Consider the following 23963-nt stretch of genomic DNA (forward strand, 5'->3'; position numbering starts at 1 on the left):
TTGGATGCACATCTCTATGACCGAAGCTTAACTAAGCATGTCTTTGCAATTGAGGCTTGCATTCCTCCAATGATTGATAAAATCGATAACTAGTTCACCCTTTCATTGACGAGTATTTGTAAGTTCTATCATACTCACAGTACGTCTCGTACTATAAAAGAGATTGAGAATTCTTGCTCTAGTTGATCCCAGTTATCAACAGATCTAGCCTCAAGGTACGTGTACCAATCAAAAGCATTTCCTTTTAATGTGCGGACAAACTGCTTAACGAGGTAATCTCCATAAATCCTGGCATTGTTGCATGTCTCAGCGAAGTGCACCACATGTTTCTTTGGATTGCCTTTGCCATCAAACTGTTGAAATTTTGGAGGTTGATAGCCAGCGGGCATCTTCAACATATCGATCCTTGAAGTGTACGGCTTTGCGTAGGTAAAGGGGGACTTGGAAGCAACTTCATATTTGTTTTTTATAGTCCCTTCAATGAACTCTTTTAGTTGATTGATTGGAATCATCCCTTCCGAAGAGACTGGAATTTCCTTAGTGGATGCAACTTATCGTAGGTGAGGATCAATCTCTTGAACTTTTGGGAGTTTGCCAGGTGCATGGGTGGATTCTTCTTCCATCAAGATTCCCACCCTATCTGTTAGCTTTTCGATTCTAGCATCTTGATTTTGCATGCATTTGGTCAAGCCAGCGATTGCTTCCGTCAATTTTGCCAACTGCTCCTCCGCAGATGAAGTGTTTGTCACCATGGCTTGCATGATTATCGTGGACGATGGAAAGTAGCATGGATTTTCGCACAGATTGATCCTTGATTGGCTAACGCTATGTGGTGTAAGTAGGGAGGATCCATCACTTGAAGCATTGTCATCTTCCTTCACAGCAGAGTGCTTGGATCAGGAGAGGTCAAGCAGAGCAAGAGTTTTCTTGATTTTTTCAGCTACATCTCTTCCTCTTTCGGGTGCGTTTGTGAAAGATCTTGCTCCTTTTGAGGATGAAGATCCGAAAATAGGGGTTGATGCGGACGACACTTGGGGTGCTTGTTGTCCTAACGAGCTTGATTTTCTCCTCGTAACTGGTCCAAAGCTTCCACAGGTAACTTCGAGTATGTTTTCCACATCAGCATAGAACTTGGAATTAGCAGCCTTGGTGGAGGTTGAACTGGAGTTGATTTTATTTGAAGCCATTTCGATGCTCTTGAACTTTGGTGATTGAAAAGTTGAGATGAGAGGTAGAGATTGTCCCACTGGGCGTGCCAGAATTTGTAGACAATAAATTTGCGTCTAGAAAATAAAATCAAGACCGAAAAATATTGCAACAATCGTAGTATTTTATTTCAAATATTTGAGTGTTACAATCTCTATGAATCCCCTGATTCTTCTTTTCAATAGTAAATAAAAGAGCTTTTGAGCTTAATCTTGAATTTTATTTTATTTAATACAAGTGCTTGAGCCCTGATCTTAATCTTGACGTATTTTTAATCCAAGGGCTTGCTGCTTGTTCTTGAATCTTCGTCTTGATCTTGTAGATTTTAGAGAAATCTGCAACTTTTGATCCACGAGCTCTCTCTTGCTTCTTGTTATAATTTCTGATGTCTTTCTGTATTATGAAGAACTCTATTTATAGTTGTGGGAGGGAAAAGTTATGATAAGAATAAACTCTTTCCGACCAATCAAATTGAAGTGTGACGAGGCCGCATTTGATTGGCCAGAACATGTCACTTACACACGTGGCGCGATTTAATTAGCCTTTTAATGTGACTTAGCATGCCTTGTCATTTTGACATGTGGTACAATCCTATTGGCTCTTTTATTTGACTTGGTGCGCCACATCATTTGACACGTGGCACCAAACTAAGCTTCTAGGAAGATGACATATATGGGCCTAATGAAGTGTGCTTGTCATTTGTAGCCCAACTAAATGGACTAGCCCAATGGATTAAGACTTATTTATTTAAGGATTAGTTACCTCCTATAGCAAAGGTTGATACCTTATTTATTTTAAATAAATACCCTTTTAAAAAATTATGTTCCATAGCTACCTTTTGATTTTTTATAGCCAAATATCTATTTAAAGTTACCTCCTACCCTTAAGCCATAAAATAAGCTTTGTATTATTTTTCTCTTCCCACTCAAATTTCTCCTATCCCTAACCAAAAGCTTCAGCCGAGGACCCCTAAAAAGGCTGCCCATCCCCAATCTCACACCCTCCAACAACCACATCTCGTTCTCATTCTCTTCAATGGAGGATATTGAAGATATTGAATAATTTTGCAGGAGCTTATTCACTAAGCCTCGTAAATAGTAAGGTAAAGGATTCAACGCTCCCCCAGAAAATTTCTGGTCCTTTTTTGCGTAAAAATGCAAAAATTGGAAAACATATATCCGCCGCCATAAAAATGCAAAAATTGTAAAGAATAGGTTTTTTGAAGCGCACGTGAGGGTATTATGGTAACATGAACAGTGGCGTTTCGAGTCAGAATCGCGGCCCTTTCGACGAGATGACATTAGGGTTGTTCTTGAACGAAGACGACGGAGTTTTGGGGCTGAGCAACTTGAATTTTTTGTTAATATATTTCAATGTATCTCGCTGTATTTCCATCTATTTCATTGTATTCATCGTCTTTTTTTTCATTGTATTTCAATGTATCTCGCTGTATTCCACGTATTTCATTGTATTCACTGTCTCGTTGTATTCCATGAATGTATTCATATATTTTTTTTAATTAATATAATTTATGTATTCAGCTGTATATATGTATTTAAATTGCTCTGTTTTTGTTGTATTTATCGGCTGGGAAAAATATTCAGCATATTTTCTTTGAAGATTGTTATGCTTTTGGGGTGTTTTTCGGTTGAGAATCTTTTTTATAACTGAAAATACAAATTTTGTGTGTTATATTTAAGTTTGTTGAGTTATATTAGGAGTCTATTATATTAATTGATTCACTTTCCGTTTAAAAATAGTGTAATCCCCTGTTTCACGCCGTGAATACAGTCGAATACAATAATCTATCCAGCTGTAATCACATGTTTCACGCCATGAATACAGTCAAATACACTCGAATACAAACATTTGTCTAGCTATAATCCCATATTTCACGCCTAGAAATGCTACTGTATTCATGAATACAGTAGCTTAAATACATCGAATACATTCTAAAAAAATCTCAAAACATAGCTATAGGAAGTAATATAGTAAATGGTAGCTACAACTAGCTAAAAAACACTAAAACATAGTGGTTTCTGAAAGTTTCTCCTTATTTTATCCATATATTGGACTTATTATCCAACTATATTAGCCCAATAAATTTATTTGAACTAATATATCTTGAATTTAAAATATAGTCCCAACTATTTTACGGATTTAATTCCTATAAAATTTATATGCCTACAATATTACTTCACCTCTATATTCCATAAATTATGCAAAAAATTAGGTATCTCTACAAGACAAAAAATTGATAAAAAAGTTGGAGAAAATATAAACTTAAGTAGTAATAGTTAATTAGGTAAAAGCTAGAAATCTAATTCATTTGCACTGTAGATTAAAAAGAGCTGCTAAAAAAGTTTAATATTTGAATATTAGAAAAATATAAATCATAAATTTATATGAGGTTTTGTAAAAATTGTATGAAATTACTTCTATAACAAAGGAGATACTTTTGATTTTTTTAACTACAAGAGAGAGTCTTCTTGAATCTCATACCTACAAAAAGTTTCTACAATTTTTTATTTATTTTACCATCTTAAAAATTACTTACTCCATTGAAAGTTTATTAACAGGAAAAAAGGAAATAAAAGGTACAATCACAGCAAACGTAAAGTACAACTGAGATAGTGAAGGAGAAGCCGGCATTAAAACTTAAAAAAGGAACTCCGTATTTAGGACACCACCCCGGCGGCGAATTGGAAGAGAAATCGCATAATCTGATCAGGTACGCCCCATCTAATTTGAGCTTGTTTCTTGTTCACTGGAAAAAAAAACTTTTTTTTAACTTTCAATTTTATTTTCACTTGCAATTGCTGGATTTTGCAATTTATCAGCAAGTCAAAAAACAAAACAAAAAAAAAAAAATGCAAGAACCTAAATTGGTTGGTCCACACACTTGTTTTGCTTTCTCGGTGGTTGGTAATACTGTTTTTTTTTTTTTTTTACTTTGTTAGTGTGTTTGTTGATACTTTTATGCTATAATATAGCTACATTTATCATTCTTGTTATTAGATTAGAACTTTAAGAAAACGAAATGAAAACTCACCCAAAAGAACAAAAAGAATAGAACTTTGACTGCTATTTCTGTGAGATTATCAGTTATGGAGTAAGTTCTTGTTTTTTTCCCACTCCATAATGCAAGACTTTAAAATGCTATGTTATAACTCATAAACTTTTAATCCTGCTAATAGCTTAAGATCAATTATGTAGTCCAAAATTAGTGATTGAACAAAATGTTATCTCTTAAAGAATAAAAATATTTATTATTGCTGTTTTCCCCCCTTTTTCACAGCAAAGTAGATTTCACCGGTGCTGTTGTTCAACTCAGAGCATTGTTCATAATGGAGCAAGATAGGTTTGTGCCTCTTGTAACTACTTACTTCATTGTTTTGACTTTTTTGGACGGTTAAAAGTGCTTAATTACATTCAAACATCCATTGCTAGTCTAAAGTCCAAAATCATAGCTATGATTAAGGAAGATTGAGGTCATTTTTTCTGTTGACATTATTGATTTAATTCGTTGTCATCCTTTCATCTCCTATATGGCCCTTTTTGCTTATGTTTTTCTTGCATTTATGTCATTTGCTAGTCTAAAGTCTAAACTCATAGCAGGTTAAATTCTCCACACACTTCAGCCATTTGCCTTGAAGTTCTAGGCCATCAACTTCAGTTTTGCCAGGTAATTAGGCATTCGAATATGGTCTGCGTCCTTTCTTTTCTTTTGGCTATGATAGTGACTCCTTGAGCCGTATCCATTTCTGTATTTTCATGCCATTCAAATTTGGCACCTCTATTGAGGTACTGCATGTATTGCATTTTTTTAATTGAGAAATAAGGAACACGAGAATCATGATTTTCATTTTAATTTGACTTAAAGAAATCAAAATTATGGAGTGAACATCAACAATCTCCAAAGAGAGCCGTTAGCTTTCACTGACAGTGATACTTGTCCTCATTCCTTCAGTTCATCAAGGAGATTCCGGGTTTACCAAAAACTGCATGGATATAAGTTTTTACTTGCTGTCTCTTGTCAAAATATATTCCTTACTGTCTTATTAACTTCTGTTTGAAGGTCTGCTCTCCTCTAATTTCCGCTAGTATATCTTGAATTGTTGGCCTTTCTTTGTTGTTTTAAATTATGACAGGATCCCAATTCGAAGCATTTAGGCACAACTGTTTGGGATGCATCAATGGTTTTAGTAAAATTTCTGGTAAGGATTAAAGTCCCCTCTGATACACTTCAGCTTCAACGCAGCTATTTTCGATTTGCTATTATAGGTTTCTAATTTACTCTAAGACTTGCTCAGAAATGTCTGTCCTTGCCATGATACTATACTCCTCTTTTTCATCTTTCTTAATCCCTGCTGTAATTTTTCATCTTCTTTTCCCTTTTCTGGCTGGTGATTATGATAGAGGGAACACTGACTTTAAAAATTGAGTCTGTTCAGTTATTCATGCTTTTATACACTTACTAATATTTACAGTTTGAGCATTCCTATTCCTTCAGTTTTGAGGTTATCATCTGGGAACTTATTTATTTGAAATTATAGGAAAAAAACTGTCGAAAGGGGAGGTTTTCTCCATCTAAATTGAGAGGAAAGCGTGTGATTGAACTTGGAGCAGGTTGCGGTGTTGCAGGATTTGGTAAGCTGCCTTTATTTTGTTAGGCTCAGTTCTTTTAGATGCCATTTACAGTGGGGCAGTTATTGTCTGAGATCGACCAAATCTCTCCACAGGCATGGCATTGCTTGGATGTGATGTTGTTTCAACTGACCAAACCGAGGTTTTGCCATTGCTGATGAGAAACGTGGAGCGTAATACTTCCAGGATAATGCAGACAGGCTCAGGTTCAGGTTTCAGCTTAATGTGCCATTTGTATCATTTTAGCTTTTTGTACTGTATACTCTTTGTCATTTGTCGTTTGTTTTGGCACTGCTAATTAAACTCTGTTCTGTTGATATCTTCTAAGAACCTAACTTTACCTGTTAACCTAATGGTGTTTCGTTCTATCAAACAGAAAGCTGCAAACTGGAATTGAATTTTGAGAGGATGTTGTTGTATTTACTATGACCGACTGAAAGCTCTATTCCTTGTAGACTCATTTGGTTCCATCGAGGCTGCAGAGTTGGACTGGGGTAATGAGAATCATATAAAGGCTGTTGAACCTCCATTCGATTATATCATTGGGACTGATGTTGTAAGTTTTATCATCGATAGGGTAGTGGAATTCTATTTGCTCCTTCACTGGCCTTTGCTTTGCACTGAGAATAAATTTCTTTATAGGAGACATCCAGTTTACCTGGAACCAATACGAATATACATTTACCGCTAGTGCTAAAGATTAAAGGAACCTGTATCCATGATGATTTTCTTTAGGGCATAGTGCATATTTTCTCATTTGGTTTCACTGGTATATTGTATTTTATGCCACAGTTTTTAATTCTGTCAATGATTTTTCAGCGTGTAGGGATTTTCATAGATGAGAATATGTCAAAGTAGCCTTTGGTTTCTCCTGCACACCGGATATCATTTATGAAATATAAATTAGTGCAGAAGCTGGTACCAGTATTGTTTCCAGGAATCATCTTAGGCCTTTACTTCTCTAAGTTATCTAGTTCTCTGGAACACATGTATTCCTAAAGATTGCTATTGCTTCTCTTATCGTCCAAGATTGTTTCTTTAAGCAATATTCTACTCCCCACCATTTGATTGAAATGCAGGAAACAAAGAATAGTTAAGCGTCTCTCTAGAATCTAAATTTCACATGGTGGAAGTCAGGATGAGGAGGAGCGTGTCTATTTCCGTGAACCAGCTCGGATTCATGACGGGACGCTCGACTACGGAAGCTATTCATCTGGTGAGGAGATTAGTGAATCAGTATAGGGAAAGGAAAAAGGACTTGCATATGGTGTTTATCAACCTTGAAAAAGCGAACGATAAAGTGCCGAGGGAAATTTTATGGAGGTATCTGGAGGTTAGTGGCATTCCGGTAGTGTACACTAGGGTGATTAAGGATATGTACGATGGTGCTAAGACTCGGGTGAGGACGGTGGGAGGGGACTTGGAGCACTTTTCAGTTGTGATGGGGCTGCACCAGGGATCGGCTCTTATCCCGTTTTTATTTGCCTTCGCGATGGACGTACTGACGCGGCACATACAGGGGGAAGTGTCATGGTGCATGCTATTTGCCGACGATACAATGTTGATCGACGAGACGCGAAGCGGGGTCAATGCAAGGTTGGAGGTTTGGAGGCAGACCTTGGAGTCTAAAGGTTTCAAGTTGAGCAGGACTAAACAGAATACTTAGTGCAAATTCAGTGACGGGGCTCATAAGTCACACGTGAATGTGAAGCTTGATACTCAAGTTATCCCCAAGAAAGCTAGTTTCAAGTATCTCGGGTCTATTATCTCGGGTCTAAACAGAATACTTAGTGCAAATTCAGTGACGGGGCTCATAAGTCACACGTGAATGTGAAGCTTGATACTCAAGTTATCCCCAAGAAAGCTAGTTTCAAGTATATCGGGTCTATTATCCAGGGTAACGGGGAGATTGACAAGGATGTCATACATCGTATTGGAACGGGATGGATAAAATGGAGGCATGCGTTCGGCGTCTTATGTGATAGGAATGTGCCGCCGAGACTTAAAGGTAAATTTTACAGAGTGGTGGTCCGACCAACTATGCTATATGGGGCGGAATGTTGGCCAATTAAGAATTTACATGTGGAGAGGATGAAAGTAGCAGAAATGAGGATGTTGAGGTGGATGAGTGGGTATACTAGGAGACATAAGATTAGTAATGAAGCTATTCGGGACAAAGTGGGACTGGCCTCCGTGTAGGACAAGATACGGGAGTCGAGGCTGAGATGATTCGGGCACATAAAGAGGAGAAGCATTGATGCTCCTGTCACAAGATGTGAGAGGCTGATCATCGCGAGTTTGAGAAGAGGTCGAGGTAGGCCAATGAAGTATTTGGGGGAGGTGATTAGACATGATATGGCGCGGTTTCAGCTTACTGAGGACATGACCCTTGATAGGAAGGTATGAAGGTCGAGGATTAGGATAGAAGGTTAGTCATAATTGTAAGCTTCTCCTTTTCTTACCAGTTACTTTAGTAGCACTCAGGTTCCTGCATATTCTTAACCAGATCGTTACTTCGTCATGTGATTTAGTTCGCTTTTGTTATCGTATTTTTTGTTGTTAGTGGTTAGTACTACTAATTCCCCCCCCCCCCTTTATTTTCTTTTTTCTTTTTCCTTTCTTCTTCTTCTTCTTCCCCCGTCGTCTTCTTCCTCTTCTTCCCCTTCTTCTTCTCACTCTTTCTAAGTCGAGGGTCTATTGGAAACAGCCTCTCTACCTTCACTAGATAGGGGTAAGGTCTGCGTACACACTACCCTCCTCAGACCCCACTTGTGGAAATATATTGGGTTAGTTGTTGTTGTATTTTCCTTTGGGCTGTCAACTAATCACTAGAACGTAACTATGAAATAATTGTCTTATTTCTCTAGTAGTATTAAAACCCGCGCGATGCGCGGATGGTACTTTTGAATATTAGTGTGATAATATTGTTCTTAATTATTTGCTCACTTCAATGCTATTAGGTATAGTAAATTTACTACATAAATAAGAAATATGGTCAAGGATGATGAATTTAAAAGGTAGCCATCTCAAACTCAAAAATCACATAGTTTCTAATCGTACACTTTAGGAACTTTTTTCCCAGGTTCCTAAACTGGGATGCTGTGGCATAAAGGCTGGAGTATTGATTCCTTTTTTTCATTTTACAGAGGTGACATCAATATCTCATACATAAAACATATATAAGAAGTTTAAAGTTTCACAAGCACAAGTAGATACAGAAACCTTAACTACACAGACACTTATTCAACTCTTGATTCATTCACTTAACTCACATATAACATTCAAAAGTTCCTTCTCATCATTCTGTGAATGATATAACAACATAAACATTCAAATGCGATATTTCAAAACTTTCCAATAGCTCTTCTAATATCAATCAAATCGATAACATAAAGAGTTAAGTAACTTTAGATTATAAATCATGATTCTAAATGGCAGAAACCAAATTAAAATACAACTTAAACTACTTCTCCTTCGTACCAAACTACTTGCTAATGCAATTGTCTAAATAACCTTATTTCATGAATTTTCTCCTGTTTAATCACTCTTTTGACCTTATTACTCCCTCCGCTTCACAATAAGTGACCAATTTGCTTTTTCATTTTGGTTCAAAATAAGTGTCCAGTTATGTAATCAAGAAAGAATTCAATTTGTTTTTACAAAATAACCCCTATGTACATATCCCTAAAAAGTTTTCTTACTCCTCACATTAAATGTTTAATTAGGGGTAGTTTAGTCATAGTAGGTATTTTTGTATAGAATTTCGTATTTTCTTAATGGGCATGCTCAAAGCAAATTGGACACTTATTGTGAACCGGAGGGAGTACTTGATAATTATGCAAGATCATAATCAACTTCTACTACATATGATCCATTGTCGTCTCTATTTCTCTTGGCAGGATTCCTTGCAGGAGAAAGCATCTCATTATCAGCCATGAAAACCTACAAAAAGAAAATAGTTAACAAATAATCAGAAAAGACAAATAAATTATTAAAATCATATTGTAGATGAGAAGCAGAATGTATGAGATACTAAAGTCACCCCCGTAAAATGGAAATGTCAGTTATACATAGAACCTTACATCCAATCACTACTAAGCTCGAGTTAATCAAGCTTAAATCTTCTAAAGGAAGACTCATCCAACTACATTCATGCATGATATCACACTTCCTACCTCTCTGAGTAAGCATCAGGACTAAGAGTATATTCAAAAGGTATATAATAAGACAAATTCTTTCAGTGTAAATAATGAGATCTACCTTAAATTAACCATAAACTTTCTTCTATGACTATTGATGTGCTAAAAGGAGAGGGGATCAGGAAAACCTTCACCTATTTTTTTCTTTGTCATTGATTTGCTTTGACAAAACAGAAATATCTTCAGGTATTTCATCTAAAAGGCTCTCACGTTTTACATTTTGTGGTGCATTGACACCACTATATAATAACAAATTCTTGTTAAAGTTAAGGCTTTATTTCAGGAAAAAGCTAGATGCAGGTCGAAAACTGTCTTCAACTTCGTGTTGGGTGTCATTGCAGGATAAAACCAACATCACCAGAAGTTTAATGCCCGGACCTATAAACATAGGATTTTTCCTCTTCAACAACAAAGAACATGGAAAATTGTACAGAATGTCCAGGATTTGGGTAAAGGAGACATGCAATTGGACTGCGGTCAAACATATAGTAAAATTTTCCACTAACTGCAAAAGTCAAACATCCCATCACAAAGAATTAACTCTGGAAACACTAATATACATGTAACTGGGGAGCTTCTCGCCACCACAACAAATGGAGCAGTCAAAAACCAAAAAGATCCTTCTATACTTGGAAAATGGAAAGAAAAACAATGTTTCAGCTCTGGACATACTATAAACACCAAAATTAGTTATACTCTATATTAAATACTTTGTATAAGGTTATCGTTCTCGCTGATCTTAACAACATTATAAACTTTCGCATGCACTTTAGTGTTAGAGATCTTAACAGTCAATTTAAACATGACTTTTTTGTCAAGAATGTCATACAACTCCACTGAATAAGAACACTCATCAACAACATCAGAAGTATAAGACCAGATTAGTGTTAGAAATTCTAAAATACAAAAAGAAATAAAATAAAAAGTACATTTACTAAACCATCCCTTAAATCATTAGCCTACTTTTCTAAAAAGGAATGTACCTTTTCGTCTTGCATAATTAATTCAAGGGAGAACGGATTGTCTGGTTTATTGCGGTCTGGAACGTGCCACAATCTTACTACTCGTACCGTCAAATTCCAACTCATACTGTTACTCGATATATCACTGGTATAGTCAACTTTTGCCGTCATATTTTACTTTAGAGAAAGTTTGATCAAAGAATTGTTTGTACTAAAGTATATGCTTGGTGCAGCTATAATATATATATATATATATATGTACTGAAGACAAATCCTAAGCAGTAATTTAGAAAAAAATTCAATTGATATATATAAAGTATATAATATATATTCACATATCATTTTGCTTGCTATAGATAAGAAACAAAATACGTGTGTTTATGTGCATTAACTTATGAAAAAGAAATTTCCCTAAAAAGAGTCGAAAAATATGTGATTGTTGATGTAAGGGCAAATAGAAATCTGAATTCCAAGCAACTAATTTAGGGTTTATATCTAAAATTAAGGAGGAAAGTCATATGCACAAACATACCTCGAATTGGATTTTGGTTGGAGATGATAAAATGTAATTGCTGCTAGGAAATTGTGAATCTTTTCCAAGCAGAAATCCCTCCATTTTAGATAATAACCATTCCGATCTGAGGTCGTCTTAGCCCGTTTCTGATTTTGTAAACATACATTGTTTCTTGTTGCTAATTTTCTTCTCATCTTCCACGACCAAGTGATGTTGACAATTGAGTTAAGATGAGAATTGGGAATTTTTTTAGGAAGAGATAGAGATAAGAAGCTTTAGTAAATATGAAACACCGTTCTTTTGTTTAAGATGTGGTGTTTCTATAGTTTTCAGTGTTTTTTAATTTATTTAGTTGAAAATATATACAATTAACTGTAAGTAATGGAATTTTCTAGAAAAGAGGCGATAAAATTGGGATGATTGAGTGTTTTTTGGCCGAAAAATCTGTATATTAAAACATCTATTTTAATTGAAATAAGTTGCCAAATGTCTTGTTAATAGGTTGCCACTTGGCTTTTTAATAACTTGTCATTTGGCTAAACGAGAAGGCAAACTTTCTTGCTTTAATATATATATAGATTATAGGAATCTGCACTAATAATTACCTGTCTTTACTAGGTTTATGCAGAGCATCTGTTGGAACCACTTTTGCAGACAATAATTGCACTGTCTGGACCGAAGACGACAATTTTGGTGTTGTATCCTTTAAATTATTATAGAACTTGCAAAATTTATTCTCTTTATACAGAGCTCTTTTGATATTATTAATGAACTTTTCATTTATAGTTGGGTCATGAAATCCGATCGACAATTGTCCATGAAAAGATGCTTGAGATGTGGAAGAGTAATTTTGAAGTCAAAACTGTTCCAAAAGCAAAGGTAACTTCCAGCCCATCCTGGTAACATCTCATGCTAGCCGTCAACTAGGCCATACATTCTCCGATCATCATCAGTTGTGTGTATATTCTGGAACTTAATTATGGTAATCTATTCTTGAGATAGTCGCAGTAAACGTTGCATTTGGAAATGATTTTGTTGATTTTGTGTGGAAAGGGCTTCCTATAAATAATCAGTTTGACCATGAATTTTTCGTTGCGTTTTAAGTTCTCGGTCAAATTCTCGAACCGTGGACCTGATATTTTGCATCTCCAATCTGTCCTATGTCGAGAGTTATGGTTATAGATCAATTAAGATTTTTGAACATTCCTTAATTTTTACTGATGGGGGCCTACTTTTATGCAGATGCATAGTACCTATCAACACCCAAGCATCCAGTTATACATAATGGGCTTTAAGCCACAAGGAAATACCTCGGGAATTGTTACAGAGATGGCTCAGCAGCAGACCGAGGAGGTTGGGGAAAGAGAAACTATGCATGGACCAGAGGAAGATGATAGTAATTATGGGTTTAATAAAGATGATGCGACTGACAATGAGGGCAAGGTAGACAAAAACTTGGTTTTGGATGTAGAGAGCAGAAAGCTTAGTGATTGGGAAGCTAGAAGATGTGGTGCAATGGCTGCTAGGCTTCTTAGTGATGTCAAGATAACATAAATTATAGAGGTCAGCAGATATTTTTGAGTTTGCACTGTACTATACTTTTCTTACATGTGTGCATATCCTGCAGAATCAGTACTTCTCCGAATCAGCAAGTGTTTGGAAACTCCAAAACCAAAAGAATGAATGACAATTTTTTTTAAAAAAAAAGGAAAGAGAAGAAATATTATGATCTTTGTCTATGCATCCATAAACTCGTCCAATTCTTTTTTCTCCGTAAATTTTGTTGCAAGGGAAAATGAAGATATTTTCCATAACACGATTACGATGTGCTATCAGATTCAGGAAAATGATTGACGAATATTTTCTAAGATTTGGTTTTCCATGGGAAACTTTTTTCAGGTATCTATTGTGTCTTTTCTCTTGCTAAAAGTCAAAGCTATTTGTTGGCAGCTCCTAAAATGGCATTGCAATTGCCAACACTGTTGCATGATGCGCTACGAGTCAAGGACACTGAGGCAAGATTGTCTTTTCGCCAGAAGTTCTAGTCTTTGAAGTGCCCTCTTATGGTCCAAGTTCAAGTTCAAAATGCATCAAAAGAAGCAAGTCTATGCTTCCACAAAGTTGGACATCTAAGCTTTTTGGCAGCTTACTTGTTGCAGCAAGGTGTAAGTGCACTAGATGTAATTTACGAGTAGCATGTTAGACTCAGTTTTCGAACTTGTTTGGGTTTTTGAAGATGTGTCAAGAAAGATGATTTCTCAGCTGATGTCAGTTTAGATTGATTTTTTACTAATTTAACAAGTCCGATGACTACCTACTCCATGCATGTGTCAAGAAATCTCAAAATTTTCTGTTTTCTTTCCCTCTGAAAAAGGTAAGTCTATTTACTGGTCTAGATTTAGTTTTCATTTCCTGTAATCTGGAAAGAAGCGAACGACTAAATCGGAGAACGCCCATGAATGAGGTCTTATTACAGAATCCAAATTTTTTAAAAGTAGCCCTAGACAGCTCATTGCTAAGAGGAGAGCAAAGAAACTTGTGTTCCTAGTCATTACACTATCATCTAAAAGAAATAGTGGTCAATGAAGGGACCAAACAAGTTTTGCAAAATTCGAAGAAAAAAATTAGTAATAATTTTCTTAAATTTGTGTCTGCACAAAAAAATGTAGCTCATTAAAGGTCTAAAAGAGTAATAGCTCCAACAAAGGGGATCAAAGGGGGAGGGAATCAAGTGAATACTTCATTTCCAGTAAAACCGTAGTCAATTTCCAAAAGATAGTTTCCGCCTCTTGTTTAAGGTTAGCACATACAATAAAACACAGGCATGGTACCAAAACTCTCGTGTTCCCTCAAGAAAATTTTCTATAGAACAGCCACTCAAAATATTGATGTCATCAGTGAGAAGTGCGTATCGAACAAATGTTTTCTATAGAAGCATGCATACATTATGAAAACAAACCAAAACATTTGCTCCTCAAAAGAAACTACTCAGCGCAGTGCACTTTAGCATGGTTCCAATAGCAATCTATCATTTGACTCGTTTACAGCCCACACCTACCATCTCAAATTCTCAAACCATAATAAAATACGAGTCATCTCAACAGCTTAAACATGACCAATATTGTTTTTACATTCCCTCTCTCCTCCTTGGGGCACAAGTGATGATTTCGTCAACCCTTAGGATCATTTCAGCAGCCTCAGTGGCAGAGAGCAACACTGCCTGTTTGACTTTGAACGACTCAGATATTCCTAGCTCTGCCATATCTCCAACCTGTCAAACATTCCAAGTTGGATAAGTAAATTTAGACAAGTAGTACTGCCAATACGCAAGCACAAGAGAGTGGATCATCTGCACATGATTATGAATTTTTATTAGTGTTATGAAACAAGGAAAACAACATAAAGAACCAAAACAAAACAAAAAAGATGGAAGAAAGTCCCCTCCTGAGTCCGAAGAGAACAAGACATTTTCTCTTGCTTCTCCCTTTCCATTTAAGCCACACAAGAAGACGCTATTTTCCTTCCATCTTCTATTGCTTTTAATGTCAACTAACTCACTTAAGACTTCTTATTTCTACAGCTAACTAACAACCCAACAGGCATGGAAAAATGAGATCAGAGTAGGTCCCAATAGCTGATGTTTTACTGTTAGGGGTCGTTTGGTAGGATGCAATAGATAAAATAATGCACGCATTAGCTTTATGTTTTAATAATACCTTGTTTGGCACAATTTTTGAACTTGTGCATTAGTTATACACCCTATTTTGTATTATCTTACGCATAACTAATCATCGTGATATTAACAATGCAATGGATTTTAATGCATGCATTAGCTTAGTTAAGGACAAAATTGCCCTTTCAAATTTATGCTTGATTAAAATATGCTATTATTTTAATACAAGTTTGATGTAAAGTTTGATATTAAAATTGCTTCCGCTATTTATATCTATACTCTGCCAATTTCTTCATTGTAAATTTATAAATCTGTACTCTAATACTATGTACTGGAATGCACTTGTATTCAACTAATTTTCCTTTTATATTGAAACTTTCTCTGCCTAATAATCCAAGAAAGTGAGAAATAAAATTATATTCCTAGTAGATAAATAAATATTTAGCATATTTTTTTTTATAAATATATATTCAGTTATATACTACAATATAGGTAGATAAATGAAATAATTTTTTTAAAACCTTTTTCATATAAAAACATTCCTCAACATATGTTTCTTTTAAAAAGATAAAGTGATGGACTGGTTATGAAGGTATTTTTGTAAGCAAATAATACTTTTAAAAATTGTGCAATGCTTTAATACATCAAACCAAACAATGGATAAGAAATATGTCGGCATAACTAATATCAGCGTTACTAATACACCATATTCAGCATTATTCTTATACATCCTACCAAACGACCCCTTAAAGTAACAAAGAACACTTGTGCAACAGATACGAAAACAATGACTGTGCAACAGATACGAAAACAATGACTTTATTCCCGCGCGCGGGGGGAGGAGGGGTTGCCTTTATCAAACATTGAGTTGCAAACAAATTAAGCAATAATGCCTCAAAAGTTAAATGGCGGTTACGGTGAAATCTCCTGAGACAGAAAACAAATCTGACTTGAGATATAATTTTTGCTTTTGAGAAACAGAAAACTGACCATACTGTGAAATATGTGCTTAGTACAGATGTACATCTTATTTGAAAGTATTGACACAATCATACATGCACTTTAAGACATTAAACCAATTTTAGCTTTATCGTTTCCATTGTTGCCTTCATTAATTAAAGGCAAATTCAAGCAAAAATAAAGCAGAGACAACAAACTTCATTTCAAAATTCTTAAACCAGTTACTCACAGATCCAGAGATGACATCAATTCCTGCATTGCTTTCCTCCTTGTGGTGTTCCGCACGAAGCTGAGCAATCAGCTCGGCACTATCTAATCCGGCATTGTCAGCAATAGTGGTTGGAATTGCCAAAAGTGCACGGGTAAAAGCCTCAATTGCATGAGATCTTTTACCTGGAGTCTTCTTAGCTAGTTCATCAACCGCCTTAGCCATCACCATCTCAGGCCATCCACCTCCAAGTAAAACCCTACTGTCATTTACTGTCTGAGACAGTACGCACAATGCATCGTGCAGAGATCTTTCAGCTTCATCCAGTACATGAGGGCTGAAAATAAGGGATAAAGGGAGATGTTAACAAGGAAACACATCACAAGTATCATCACAGTTAAAATTCCCAAAAAGAAAACAAAACAACTCCAGAAGCAAAGCAAGTTGACCAATTATGCACATATCTGTAAGGGATTTAAATAGGGTGAACAAGTAGGAATAGATCAAACCAGTTAGACACTGAGCTTCTAATTGGAACAACGTTGTTTTGGGACCCTTTTTAGATCTTTCCAATAGCTGTGCTGTCTTCTTGGACTTGGTCCAGATGGTCCTTTGAATTCAGCTCTCAAGCTTAGTTCCGGTTCTTTTATTTTGATCAGGTAAAGTAAATATTAATTATAACCTGTAAAGTTTAAAATATTAAAGGCGCGCCACACACACATAATTTGTATTTTCTTGTTCATAGTTTTTCTTCTTTTTCTTCCACATATAAAATTTATTATCCCCAGACTTCTCTTAGGCGTCTACAATGTCTTGGTTCAATATTCATGCAAAGGGATATGTTAGTTATGCATAACAAGCTTGAACAAGCAAGTGAAAGAAATAAAAAACTTTTTAGTGAAGTCACAAGGAACGGTGGAAGATTGTTCCGGCGTGCATATGGTGGACACTTTGGAAGGAGAGGAATGCAAGATGTTTTGAAGGCAAGAGCAGTTCAACACAGAAAATCAAGAGTTCTTGTATTTCTCTTTTTCATTTTTGGTGTAAAGAACAGTTGATAGGTGATGTAGAATCACTACTAGACCTTTTTGATTCTCTGTAAGATTTTCAGGGGCTGTACTTGTAAATATTAGATACCAGCCCCGTTTTTTGGGTGCTAAGAATATAATTGTTACCTTTTTCAAAAAAAAAAAAAGCTTTTTAGTGAAACATGACCAGTTGATACAGCACCAAAGATAAGTGGTCATTTTGAATCTCAACAAAATTATACCACCATGCAGACAACAACAATGACCCTGCTCCCCAGCCTTCCATACCAACAAAGGAAGCAGAGGAGAAATTACAATAAAAGACGAACAACATAACACCAACATACCTTGCACCTCTCAAAACAATTGTACATGCCTGACCCATTTCAACCCCAGAGAAGTGGATTAGCTTATCTTCACCAATCATAATCTCCTCGATAAGTTTGCAGTGGCCAAGCTTGACAGACTCTGGATTATCAAAGGTTGATGCAATTTCTCCACCAGTAACTAAACCCAACCGCTCAATACCATCAAAATCAGCATGCTCTATTGCAAGTATCCCTGCATCAGCAAATAGTTCCTCTGGGAAATTGTAGATAAGCTGCCGGTTAACAAAGCAATTTATTCCATGACTGATGATCTTTTGCACCTTCTCTCTCATTTTTCCCTTTTCAGCTGCTTCTAGATCAGCAACCTTGGTCATTGAGTCAACTCGAACACGTGCTCCATATATCTTCACTTTATCTGTATCCATAGCAGTATTTGCCACCAAAATCTTAGCATTTTCAATGCGTTTTGGTTGGCCAACCCCAATCTTTTTGTCCAAAATAAACCTGCATAAAAGAAACTTTACCACTTCAAAAGAGAACATGTAATCCAATGCTTGTCCTGGATACGTAGCTTTGTCTTTCAAAGAGGAAAAGGAACTGAGAAACTTATGTTCCATTGAGGTGGACTGGGGTAATAAAACTTATTATCAGTATAAAATATGAGAAATTTTGTTCCAAATCAAGCCTGGCTTATATGGTTTGGACTCATTAATGCGGATTGAGCGCTTTCAGCTACTCTAATCTAGAGAATACTAGAATGAACAAACACCAATATAGCCGTACTGGAACAGAGTTCTGCGGCTAATTCTCGGACTAAGGTCGACCAAGCATTGAGAAAGATTCCATACATCCATCCTAGATAGCCATCTTAGACAATAACCTAGCTTCATGCTGGTTCAAGGCAGACTCTTCTGAAATTAGTTGAGGCCCAAGAAAACCATATATACGAACATCAGGTTCATCAACTGATGGATATAGTAATGAATGCAGTGGAATTACATTGGATAACAGGCTGCTTTCACTAAGGTAAACAAAGAACACAAATGCAAACATCAATAAAGCTAGTCATATGTCTTTAATCGGAAATTACCATGTTTGAGAATGACGAACAAATAATTAATCAAAAGAAGAGCTAGACATGCGACAAAAATACATCAAGTAGTAAATAGTTCGAACCAGAGGACCCACCCTTCATCTAAAAATGAATCCTTCAATGAACCTCCAGGTTTCTTAATTATCTGGATTGCCTCAAGATTGGTACTGCCCTGTCATTACAATTGATATAGAAAAAGATTTAAAACACGATAACTGAATAAAACTCACAAACAGGAGGGAATGTGAAAGAGTTAATGAGGAGAAAACACAATACATCCTCATGTTAATTTTTCACGTTAGATAATACTAGGCAGAAGGTGATGAATCCACAATATGAAAGAAAGTGAAACAGTCCTAATTTTGTAGAAATCAAATTTCAACCCTTTGAAGAAAAATATTTAGTTTCTGACCTAGGAAAGAGGGAAAACTATGTTTTTCTTAGATAAGGAAGAGGAAACTAAGTTTCTTTCACATTAAAAAAAATGGAACTACTCTCAGATGTTTCTCCTTTTTTGATCTAGTCACATATAACTAGTTCCTCTCTATCGGCATGCAACATAAGATTTTGTTGTATCAGTGTCGACCAGAATCTCAGTAGCTCCCTTCCCACAATGTTGTGTCTCACAAGCATAAAAAACGCAATGATTTAAGTTACATACACTACAGCTTAAAGATTTTCTACACTATCCATGAATTTTATCCTGTGATAGTAGGTGAGGTTGCAATTTCTCATTAATGTTTATCATAGAGACTTACCAGTAATTGCTATTTTATAAGAGACCTCATTGTGTAAATATTTTTTTAAACCGTCCGTACAAAAAATTTAAACTCAAAAAGCAATACAACGCTTCAGGGATGTGATGCCACATAAAAATTACTTCAGATTTAATCTCATCTTCTTACCCAACAATCCACATTGAGTGATGCAGGGACATTTACCAGTAACCAACACCCTAATTAGTCTATATGCCACTCTAACTGTAAATAATATTTACTCCCTCCTGCTCATTGAATGACACATAGTTTGAGTGCATGTAATCTTGATAAGGTAAGTTTGACTAATGCACTATATAAGCAAAGCAAGAGTAGAACAAAACAATTATTAACGTAATACTCCCCTATCGAAATGCTTCCTTTTGCTCACTGAGCCAAACAAAGTGATTTTAAGTGTATTACAACAACAACAACAAAAAAAAAAAAAAAAAAACCAGTTTGATCCCATAAATTTAAGTGTATTACTTCATCAATTTAATTGGAATACCTATATGTATTTAAGGTCAAACATTAAACAACAGTGTTCAATTAGATTCTCAAGCGTCATGCCAACAACTTAAGTCAAAGTGCTTTGTCAGAATGTGCAGTTATACCTCATTGCAAAGTTGTCAAGCTACACAACTGATGCAGATAAACATCTATAGGATAATGCAAAAGAAAAAAGGGATTGGAATAATAATTGCAGATAGAGATCACAAGATTAAAAAGAAAAATATGCTCTTTGTAAGTTGCTAAAGCAGATGAAATATTCACCTTTAACCTCATAACCGCATCAACAGCCAGTTTCGCAAAATGCTCCTTGTCCTGAGACAAGATTTTTGAGCTCAAAGTAGTCCTTGCAATATTCATTAAGTCTGATCTAAACTTCTCTGCAACATCAAAAGATTAAAAAAACTATGACCATATCATTCTGAGAAAATCAAGATAAATAAATCTCTTGGCTGTCAGCTACTAGCATCCATGAAAAGTTATCTTGGAATAGTGCAAAGAGAAAGTAGTACACCAATCTAAGGAAAATCAATATATGCCACTGAATGTAGGTTCTCTGCTATGATATTACATTCAACTAAACAACTCAAGCAATGATACCTGCATCCTGCTTGTTATCCACAACCTTCTGCTCCAGAACATTGCGTGCACACTCAGATGCCATCCGGAAACCTGATATAAAGAAGCAAATAAAAAATTGAAAGGTATACTAAGCATGAAACCAGATTAGGTACCTCAAAGAACATTAATTTTATTACTAAGAAATAGGAACTTGCTATGTTTTGGCTTGATAAACAGAATAGAAATATATTTTGGCAGTTTTGGATTGAAATGTCCAGGCGTGAAGGAATTCAAGCTGTCTCTTGGCAATCTCTCCTTTATAGTAGTAGATTATTTTAGACAGAGGTGTCTGGGCCAGCTTGCTGCACCTCGACTATTCCTCCAGGTACCTTCTACCTCCTTACCGGGTAACTCTCAGCCCACCAACACTTAGGCAAATGAGACGAATTCACCTAGTAATTTTGTCTTGCTGGAAATAGTAGTTGAGTTCTTCTTTTCTTTCATTGTATTACATAGAAACTGTAGATTCTAACTGAAACAGACTCCATTATGAAAACAAGCATTGGGACAGATTTGGATGATATTTGCTAATGTAGCACTCAGATATCATCCATGGGTCAATCCTTTTCTAGATTAACAAACGTCAAGCATCAGAAAGCAAGTACACCAGATGCTTCAATAGATAAAAGAAAAGATGCCCAATTTAAGACAAAGTAGCAAGCATGCATTGCACTAATGGTACACAAGCAAATTTGATAAAGCAGCCCAAAAGCAGTTTGTACTCTAACTGTTCTGCACATAGGAAGCTTGAAGGAAGCCTAAATAATATACATACACGTGAGTATAAGAGATGTGTTTTTTTATGAAGTAAACTGATATCACTAAAGAGCATCAGGAAGATGCTAATAGCAAAAGATTTACAAAAGATAGTTAGATCCTATACGAGAGTGACTAGACTAAGAACATGGAGCTAACGAAATCCAGAAAGCTGTCAATACTATTTACAGGGGACAGAAGGTTCCAATTGAACAAATTAACTAAGCATATAGCTTTCAGGGAATGAGTTGGAGTTGAGATCCCATCAAAACATCTGCGATTCCTTTCGTTCCAGACACACCAAAAAATAACTGCTTGAATCATTCTCCAGATCTTCAACGTGTGTATAAGAGATATGTTAAGACATCAGATCATTAGAACAAACCTGAGATAATTGTCATCGGGTGAATTTTTGAATTTACCAACTTTTCTGCCTCCCTCAAAAGTTCTCCAGCCAAAACGACTACTGAAGTTGTCCCATCACCAACTTCATCATCCTGTACCTTGGAGATATCTTTAAAAGGGTCAAGGTATAACATTCATAAAATCACATCATTTTGTTCCCCAGGATCTCTTTCCTGTGATAAAGTCTCAGCCCCTCTATCTCCTTCAACTATCTTTTTTTTTTTTTGAAAAACATATCTCCTTCAACTATCTGTAAAAGGTCTTAAAAATACATAAACATATCTCCTTCAACTATCTGTAAAAGGTCTTAAAAATACATATCTGGCATTTTTCTTTAATGATAACTTAAACCAGAAAACAAAGAGGAAGAAGGTTGTGGTGTAATCTTACACTAAAACCCTTATTACCTGTAACCTATTAAACACTATGTTACATGGATTCATTTTCGGATACGATCCAACTTTAGCTTCAGCCCTAGTGCCAAGGAGTTCACCAACCAACTACGGAGACTATTTATTTCAAGAAAAATGATCCCTTACTTCAGGGAAAATAACAAGAAATACAGAAATATCAAGGATACCCACGAGGACCTTGGCAGCTGGATTGTCAATATGGAGGGACTTCAAAATTGTTGCACCATCATTGGTAACTGTAACACTGTGTCCTCTGCCTGTCGATTGCAAAATTTTATCCTGCAAATATTGAAAATGTAGTATTTGTCAAACCACAATCCTAACTCTTCTCAATACCTGCAAAATACATAATCAAAGACTGAGCTTACCATCCCCTTAGGTCCTAAGGTTGTCTTTACCAAGTCAGCAATTGCCATTGCTCCAATAAACGACGCCTAGAGTTTCAAACACTCAATTATTTCAGAAAACTGAAGAATAATAAGCATAAGTTGCTACAAAAAAAGATTGTAGCAGATTCTCAACAAAACACATACATTAACATGGCAATGCAACATATAAACCTGTCTTTTCTTTCAATATAGATGGAAAATTATGATAACTGTATATACGTACAACCTATATAAATAGTATAATTTTTCAGTGACGGGTGTTTGACCACCCTTGAGCCTATGTGGCTCCGCCACTGTTCAGTAACCTATTAAAATAGCTTCTACGCAAACTCAGTCGGTATTTGCTGAGAAATGAGACTTACCATCCTAGCGCGCTCGCCCTTTTCTTCAGTGGCTTCATCTTTGAAGATTTTGTCAATCTGAGAACATAAAAGAACATTATATATAGAATCCACAAGCTAAACGTTATTAAAACAAACCAAAAAAAGTGGAAAAACAAACATAACGTACCGCCATTTGAAAGAAAATGGAGATGTGAAGCTGAACCTTAACAACTATCTAGAACAACAAAACAGGTGCGATATCACAACATTACAGAGTCAGTTCAAGAACAAATGTAATTATTCAAAACCCTAAAAATATAAAATCCATTCCCCTTTTACAATCAACGAAATAAAAGATCAAATCTTTTTCTTGATAATGATCTTTAACGCAAAACAAAGTAAAACTCAGTCATTTACAGAATACCCATTAGTTAAAATATCTCAGAGAGAAGATACATAGTGAAGAAATCAGCCACAACAGAACTCTATAGGAAGTTATGAAAATTCAAGACTAGGGCAAAAGATGTGTAAAAGGATAAATTATGAGAACATGGTTCGTTTAATGCTACAAGAGATCAGGGAAAAGACAAAAATGGACCTGAAATAATAGTCGTCGACTATGGCGGCGCCGGAAAAAACTACTTGCACTAGTGAAAGTTGGAAAGTGAGAAGGGTTCGGGAGGAAGTGGGAAAACGGAGGTTTAAATGGTCTGATTGGTATTTTATTAGTTTAGTAAGGGTATAATGGTCCTTAGAATTTAATGGGCTTGCTCGTTTTGCCTGATCCAATAAGATCGGAGCAAGTGCACAGATAACCCATTTTGGGACTCGCATTTAGATCATGACCTAAATTCTTAAATTTTTGCAAGTCTAGCCACTTCAGAAGCAAGTGTTGTATTGCTTCAAAGATGATCTTGTACAAAAGAGAATGTTGAGCAGGGGGTTCAAAATCGAACCGAAACCAAAAATGAA

The 23963-nt window shown here is 35.8% G+C and overlaps 2 protein-coding genes across 5 annotated transcripts; one reads left to right on the forward strand and one right to left on the reverse strand.

The window, feature by feature from the left end:
* Window positions 1–3833: 3833 nt before the first annotated feature.
* On the forward strand, window positions 3834–13848 carry LOC104215504 (uncharacterized). 4 transcript variants are annotated; one of them, XM_009765320.2, is made up of 11 exons: window positions 3834–3937; window positions 4505–4567; window positions 4825–4891; window positions 5358–5423; window positions 5763–5856; window positions 5949–6065; window positions 6309–6409; window positions 12147–12221; window positions 12315–12407; window positions 12771–13091; window positions 13479–13848. In XM_009765320.2, the coding sequence occupies exons 2-10, from the start codon at window positions 4554–4556 to the stop codon at window positions 13080–13082; spliced, it is 939 nt and encodes a 312-aa protein (XP_009763622.1). In that variant the 5' UTR covers window positions 3834–3937; window positions 4505–4553; the 3' UTR covers window positions 13083–13091; window positions 13479–13848. The 4 variants fall into 4 exon arrangements, with proteins under 4 accessions (XP_009763622.1, XP_009763620.1, XP_009763619.1 ...); XM_009765318.2 differs by lacking the exon at window positions 3834–3937 and adding an exon at window positions 4248–4318 and having other exon boundaries at window positions 13428–13848; XM_009765317.2 differs by lacking the exon at window positions 3834–3937 and adding an exon at window positions 4249–4318.
* A 589-nt stretch (window positions 13849–14437) lies between these two features.
* On the reverse strand, window positions 14438–23680 carry LOC104215505 (T-complex protein 1 subunit beta). Its single transcript, XM_009765321.2, has 12 exons — window positions 23590–23680; window positions 23179–23226; window positions 23031–23087; window positions 22648–22713; window positions 22447–22558; window positions 21847–21975; window positions 20685–20756; window positions 20349–20464; window positions 18915–18991; window positions 17745–18230; window positions 16391–16706; window positions 14438–14799 (listed from the first exon to the last, which is right to left on the reverse strand). Exons 2-12 carry the CDS (start codon window positions 23182–23184, stop codon window positions 14656–14658), a joined length of 1581 nt encoding a protein of 526 aa, XP_009763623.1. The 5' UTR covers window positions 23185–23226; window positions 23590–23680; the 3' UTR covers window positions 14438–14655.
* Between the last annotated feature and the right edge of the window lie 283 nt (window positions 23681–23963).

This window comes from Nicotiana sylvestris, chromosome 11 (genome assembly GCF_000393655.2).
Source record: "Nicotiana sylvestris chromosome 11, ASM39365v2, whole genome shotgun sequence".
Classification (NCBI taxonomy): Eukaryota; Viridiplantae; Streptophyta; class Magnoliopsida; order Solanales; family Solanaceae; genus Nicotiana; species Nicotiana sylvestris.

Excerpts from the sequence above, each read along its gene's own strand:
- LOC104215504 (XM_009765318.2), top strand. Across the intron at positions 4,568-4,824 it reads TTCATAATGGAGCAAGATAG|GTTAAATTCTCCACACACTT; the intron begins GTTTGTGCCTCT and ends AACTCATAGCAG. Across the intron at positions 4,892-5,357 it reads ATCAACTTCAGTTTTGCCAG|GATCCCAATTCGAAGCATTT; the intron begins GTAATTAGGCAT and ends AAATTATGACAG.
- LOC104215505 (XM_009765321.2), bottom strand. Across the intron at positions 22,714-23,030 it reads AGGGCGAGCGCGCTAGGATG|GCGTCGTTTATTGGAGCAAT; the intron begins GTAAGTCTCATT and ends TTGAAACTCTAG. Across the intron at positions 18,231-18,914 it reads GATTCATTTTTAGATGAAGG|GTTTATTTTGGACAAAAAGA; the intron begins GTGGGTCCTCTG and ends TCTTTTATGCAG.